The 6,604-nt window shown below is 36.4% G+C and overlaps 1 protein-coding gene across 3 annotated transcripts; it reads left to right on the plus strand.

The window, feature by feature from the left end:
- The first annotated feature begins 2,948 nt into the window (after nucleotides 1–2,948).
- LOC149220264 (protein Brevis radix-like 4) lies at nucleotides 2,949–6,262 on the plus strand. Of its 3 annotated transcripts, none has more exons than XM_089382774.1 (6): nucleotides 2,949–3,344; nucleotides 3,468–3,705; nucleotides 4,004–4,395; nucleotides 4,907–5,048; nucleotides 5,168–5,436; nucleotides 5,786–6,262. In XM_089382774.1, the coding sequence occupies exons 2-6, from the start codon at nucleotides 3,580–3,582 to the stop codon at nucleotides 5,877–5,879; spliced, it is 1,023 nt and encodes a 340-aa protein (XP_089238900.1). In that variant the 5' UTR covers nucleotides 2,949–3,344; nucleotides 3,468–3,579; the 3' UTR covers nucleotides 5,880–6,262. The 3 variants fall into 3 exon arrangements, with proteins under 3 accessions (XP_089238900.1, XP_089238899.1, XP_089238898.1); XM_089382773.1 differs by having other exon boundaries at nucleotides 2,949–3,157; XM_089382772.1 differs by having other exon boundaries at nucleotides 2,949–3,705.
- Nucleotides 6,263–6,604: the final 342 nt, after the last annotated feature.

Below are 6,604 nucleotides of genomic sequence, written 5' to 3' on the forward strand. Positions count from 1 at the left end.
AAGCTTCAAATAGGAAAATGCAATCCTTTACTTCCTACTGGCTTCATGTACATTGAAGTACACCTCTATCTATTGTAGCCATTGGGTCAGTTTGATGGAATCAATTTCCCTAACATATGGCTTGATTTCCACCTTCTCCTTAACATGGGAAGGTACCTACATTTTTATATTGCTACATTCTTCCATCTCTATCTCAGTCTTGCACTCTATCTTTGTTTTCCCTTCTTGGAGTCTTTATGATAAGTCTTTCGTGAGGATCTTTCTATCCCTCTCACCATCAACAACTATGTTAGCATTAAAATCAACATAACAATATGTTGCTCTAGTCAATCTAACCTGACTTTCTTCTTCTTTATCTGCTTCGTGATGACCCCTAGTGCTTATTCGTATTTTGCTTCTTTGTAGCCCTGGCAACAATTCCTGTCTATTTCTTCTACTATGGGTGATTACAATATAAGGCCCACCAAGTATATTCAAACTTTAGATTTGATACTATATGATCTATAAACAATTAAGTTTATAAAATATGTATTTCACACATATAGATTCTAAAACAATTTACAATCTTTTATTACAACTCTTATACATCATGTCAAAACTAAGATGCACTATATAATCATGAACTACCAAAAATTATTTATTCTCAAATAGTTCTCCAATGAAAGGTTTGAATATTAGAGTAACTCAACTTAGTATCCACTTATTAGCTTGGACACTCCTATGTTCTCCCTATGTATAACCCACTTTAATTTATTTTCACTACCACTCAACACCATACAAAAGATTAAGTCAAGATCTCAAAAACACATCAAAATTTATGAAAGGAAACATAATACGATAAGGATTTAAAAGGAGGTGAAATCAAAATTTTGAAAACACATCAAAATTTATGAGATGGAAAAAAATAAAACAAGGATTAAAAAGGGAGTGTTGGGGAAACATTTTTTTATTCCTATTAAACATCCAAGATCACTTTCCCAAGCAAAAACGACTCACATCAAAGTGTGCAGCTTGTATAATCCCATATGACAATGTATAACATGCAGATGGTGAGAATTATATCTAACAAATGTGTAATATCGTAAAACTAACCAATGTGTAATATCGCAAATAAACTAACAATGGAGGATAGAGAGTTATTAGGTTATGCGTCTACTCATAAGCCATTTGCCATTAAAAATACGAAGGAAACTTTGAATACTATAAGTAGGAATGATATTTCATATTTTTTTGTTTGTTAAATTGTTTGTCTTTTAAAGATGGTTAATGTCTAACTTTTACCATGAGAAACCATGACTCACGGGGTCAAAATCACCTGGAGATTGCATTTGGTTTGGGCCACATCAACCTTTAAGATGAGTGAAATTTTGCCTAGAGAATTTAGTGACCTTCACATCACATAGTGACTTAACAATATACCCCATCACCGTCTATTCTATACCCCTTAACAAAATGATATCTCATGTAAACAACTAAACATAATAACCATTAAAAATACATAATAACTTCATTACCATATAAATGTAAATTAACATAACAAAATAAAAAATACACAAATAAATTAATACACATAAAAACATTATTTATCAAGGAAACCTAAATTAAACAACTAACATTTAATTGGCTTCATCCAAATTCTTTATTATTTAGCAATATGCAAATGCAAGTTACAAACTCTTTGATTAGTCTTTCCATCCTTCACAAAAAGGTAAGAGTGACATTTCCTTAATTCTCAACTAAAAAAATGAGAAATGAGTGACATTTCCTTAACTCTTTTATAGAGAATTGATATAAAAAATCATTAAATTAAAAATGAAGATAATGATAGAATTGCCACGGAGTAGTCGTTAAGTGTTATTTTTTGGAATTTCCAGTGGATTTTATTTTTTGGAATTTCCAGTGGATTTTTGTCGAGAATCTGATGATGAAGGAATTTGTGATCAAATCTTGATTTGTGTTGTTTAAACTATTTTTTTTACTACATATATGGATGCAACACTCTCAAACACTTTGAGTGGACTTCTTCCCAAGGTTAGATGAAGGAATTTGTGGTCAAATATTGATTTGTGTTATTTAAACTAGTTTTTTTTACTATATATATGGATTCAACACCCTCAAAAATCCATGAGACATTTCCATTGTGAAAAGTTTATCTATTTGTGAAAAGTTTATCTATCAAACTTGTGATTTCAATAAATCGGAACATGATTTTAGACAAATTAAATTAGAAAATAAACCAAAAAACTTTCGAAAAAATCATACTTAAACAAATATAAAATTTGTACACCTCCACTTGCTTCACTACGTCTAAAGAAATGTGACCAACGTTTGAGTAACGAACATTATCTTAATCAATAGCAATAATGTCTCGAAACCACACTTAAACCTGTTCCTTTTTTAAGAAATGAAAAAATAAAAGTAAATGTGCGAATCTCCTTAGCGAGCGACCTACTTAAATTTTTCATCATGAATTTCGAAAAAGACTAGAATTTAAAATCCACACTTCATAAAATGCTCTTGTAAAGCTAAGACTTCATATGGATTGCATCCTTGTGAAGCGAAATTGGGGGACATTGGATTCTTTAAATATTTAAAGAATCACAATGCACGACAGTGGAAATGACCTTGGATTTTCATTGGTAACCGTTTCTTTCAATGTAAAAGAGCTCATTATTGTGTCTCCCCTTGAACAATTTGTTATGGAAGAACCTCAGCTAACACTGTTCAGATCTTCTCCAAAGATGCCTGTCATGAGTGGAATGAAATACTAAATACGGGGAAAAGAGGAGACAGAAGAGGCCTCGACGCTTCAGCTGCCATAGACCAACCTCCATAGGCGCTTTCCAACCTGAGGAAATGATGCCGCCACGGGGCCAGTAAGAATAATGTATTTAATATTAAATTCAAATTTTGAACGAGATTTATTTTCCTTTCGCCGGTTGTCAGAAGCACGTGCGAGGGGCCGTCGTCCGAATTCGAAAAATAAGGACAGGTTTGCCTGAAGCCCAGTCGCTTCACCGTCGATGTCGATATAGCGGGCTTTATCTTGCACACAAATCAATTATTCCACAGCTTAAAGGTCTATTTGAAGGAGCTTCCGTTTCAGACTCGCCGAAAGGGCGTCTGGGCCGTGTTTTGCGGCCGCTAGAAATCTGAGGTAAATTCGTGCAGCTTTACATAGATTAAGGTTAATTTCATGAAGATCGTCAAATCTGCTGTTTGAATGTTGTCTGGATGAAAATCGAGTGAAATATTTCTCGGATGAATCGATCTTTTTGAGGCTTGATGAAGATTTGGAATTCAAGATCGAAAAATAAAAGAAAGTGGCGAAATCGTCACGACTGGTAGATGGCGCCGATCGTATTAGGCTCATTTGCGTTGTGGTGTGTTTTGTCGTTTTTAAGAGACGAGATTGTATTTTCTTGGAGTTTCAGTGCGGTTTTTTTCTTTTCTTTGGTGCTTTGCAGAGAGACTCCCCGAAAAGATTTGTTCCAAGTGCGTTGAAGAAAAAATCGATTGAAGGAGTCGCCGATCATTTGGAAAAACTGCTGGTAGAGTGTGATCCGCACGGTACGAATCATGCTGGCCTGCATCGCGTGTTCGAAGCGGCTAAATGATGGTTCTTTGGATGCCGCAGACGAGGATGGCTCCGGTACTCCAAGATCACCTGCCTCCAGGGAGGCCATCAAGAATCTCACTTCTCAGGTATAGATAATCTTTTTAAGTTTTGGCCGGAGATGAATTTGTTTAGTCGTAAAAGTTAGGGATTAGATTGGTCATTTTCCAGCACTTTCTTTTAAGATGGCTTTCCCTGTAAATTACTGCTAAAATTTATCTGTCTGTCCTGTCTGGACGCTTCAATGGGTTGTACTGTAAGGCGATCCAATTCTAATTCCTTCTCTTCTTTTTCAAACACTAATTTTCTCTTTTAAGATTGCTTTTCCTGGCAAGTTAAATGAATTTTAAGAAAGATTCTTATGGTTTTACAATTTACCGGTTGTAGATAAAGGATATGGCATTAAAGTTATCCGGAGCACATAAACATTGCAGGCCTTTCACGGTATCCAACCTTGGCCGCGAGGGACAGCTCCAACGATGCACAGCATCAGAAGCAGGATCCGAAAGCGGAACGCCGCGTGGAGGAAGTTCCAGCTCCACACCGGCCTGGAGTATTGTCAATTCTTCCAGTAAAGGACACGTTCTTGGCGATAGGCTGTGTGCAAGTACCTCAAGAATTGGTACTCCGATGTTGCATACTTCCTCAGGACCTGTCGAAACAACGATGGAAGTGGAAGAGGAGTCCAAAGAGTGGATATCACAGGTCGAACCAGGCGTCCTCATCACTTTAGTTTCTGTCAAGGGAGGAGGAAATGAGCTTAAACGTATCAGATTCAGGTAATGAAATCATTTTGATATCTATAACTCAAAAATTCAAGCATATTTTGCTTTATCTTGAAACGGTTCGCAGATCAGAATTGGTGAATAAAATCTCAAAGCTTTGCTTTAGCTGTCTATATTCCTTTATTTCCCGTTCGAAGTTTATAAGATTTTTATTTTTTTTTTCCGTTCTTTTCTGTTGCGGCTGCAACGCGTGCTTTGGTCGAGACTCTTCAAATAGTCCAGTACACGGGGCTTCATTTTTGTCTTTATCAGGAATTTGAACATAGATTAGTAATTTGCTAATATAAAATCATTTTTCGTGTGTTTTAAGCAAATTTTGTCATGCATCATGGCATAGTGTCTAATTTATGTCACAGTTTTCCCCGCTATGGTCCGTGCCCCGGCCGAAAATTTGGTATATATTTGGATGTATCATGGAAGCCGTGCCCCGCCATTCCGAAAGTTTCCATTTCTTGAGAAATTTCCGTTCTCTACTAACTTTTCAAAACACATTTTTGTCTTTCAGCCGTGAACTATTCAACAAATGGCAAGCACAGCGTTGGTGGGCGGAAAATTACGATAAAGTTATGGAGCTTTACAATGTCCATGCGCATGCCAAGGAGGAATCTGCTGTCGCCGTTCCCACTCCTCCAAGGTCCGACGACGAGGTAACGTTAAATAACCAATTGCGACCATTATAACATATATATTTATGTGGAAACCAACCCAACCAGCTTGTGTGGACTAACAATATCACCATGTTATAATAATAAAATATGTATTGTAGAGAGATTCGAAGAGGCAGGAATCCGGAGCTGACAGTCCCGTGACGCCGCCGTTACAGAACATGAGCCTTCTTCCAAGAGGTTTGTACGCATCAAGAACGAGTTCTTCTCGCTATGCGGATCGATCCGACGACTTCCAGAGTAGTGGCAATTCAAGCGAACAGGAGCAAGATCAAGAACAAGAGTGGGTCGAAGAAGACGAACCTGGCGTCTACGTTACCATTCGCTGTTCTCCTGCTGGCTCAAGGGAAATCAGGCGCGTCAGATTCAGGTAATTGCTCCCCCAACCCACCCCGCTTTTTTTTTTTAAATCACTCACTGTTATCCAATTACTACCCTGTTGCACAATGTTAATTGCTCTAATGGAATAATGTTTATGTAGCTATATAAAAATATATACATCTGCAATTATATAATATTTAATACCTCATTACATGGTATTAAATGTTATATAAAATAATGTATATGAATAAACAGCCTCACTTTAATTAACTTCACATAATATTTAATCTTGCAAAACAAGATAGCTATTAATCTCAACACTATTTCTTTCCTTCTAAATTTTCACTTTGCCTTATCTTTACATATAATTCGATTGCGATTATGTTTCATCCTTTCAGCCGTGAGAAATTCAGTGAGATGCAAGCGAGACTGTGGTGGGAAGAAAATCGCCTACGTATCCACGAACAGTACATAAGTGGACGTTCCCTTTAAGTTGGCTTTCAATGTCCCTAGATTATCTGGTCAAAATATTGTAATGTTGTAACACGAACAGTACATAAGTGGACGTTCCCTTTAAAATATGTAAAGGATTGCAAGTTGGCTTTCAATGTCCCTAGATTATCTGGTCAAAATATTGTAATATTGTAATGCATAATAATTTTTACTATGACCCGTGATTTGCTGTGCAAGAAGTTCAATCCATCATATTCTGAGTTTGATTTATAATTTGAAATATGAAGTTCAAATCGTGGTCAACTTTTTTCGCTGTAAGCTGTTGCACATCCTTAGTACGGTGGGACCGATCCCCACTTTTTTGGAGAAAGTGCCCACCAGACTTATCACGTTGTGTATACAGGTTGCCTAATTTCCTGCTATCGATAAGAGGCACTTATATTATGGTTTTATGCGTTTGTTGCCGGACTGTTCTTTTGAGAATCTTTAGGTTTGTTATTTTATTGTCTCCTTATACACCTGTACAAAATTCGTTCATAATGACTAAAGTACAAAAAACCTCGATAAAAGCTTGAATTCCAAAACACGAAGGCAATCTGACTTGATAGCTGACAACTAACTTCAAAATTTAAAGATAGCTTTACTATGAAGGATCGATGCTCATACCAAAAGTTAATCATATAAAATTAATACGAGCAGCTAAGATCTAAACCGAAGGTGCTCGCTCTTTAAAAATTGTGCCAAGTATGAAAAACGTTAAAGAA

The sequence above is a fragment of the Pinus tabuliformis genome, chromosome Q, assembly GCF_031772625.1.
Source record: "Pinus tabuliformis cultivar Carrire ecotype Pingquan chromosome Q, CPIR1, whole genome shotgun sequence".
Lineage (NCBI taxonomy): Eukaryota > Viridiplantae > Streptophyta > Pinopsida > Pinales > Pinaceae > Pinus > Pinus tabuliformis.

What these genes read in the sequence shown, in the direction of transcription:
- LOC149220264 (XM_089382772.1), top strand. Translation starts at nt 3,580, where the DNA reads ATGCTGGCCTGCATCGCGTGTTCGAAGCGGCTAAATGATGGTTCTTTG. An exon ending in CTTAAACGTATCAGATTCAG is followed by an intron (nt 4,396 to 4,906) that starts GTAATGAAATCA and finishes TTTGTCTTTCAG; the next exon opens with CCGTGAACTATTCAACAAAT. An exon ending in CTCCAAGGTCCGACGACGAG is followed by an intron (nt 5,049 to 5,167) that starts GTAACGTTAAAT and finishes TATGTATTGTAG; the next exon opens with AGAGATTCGAAGAGGCAGGA.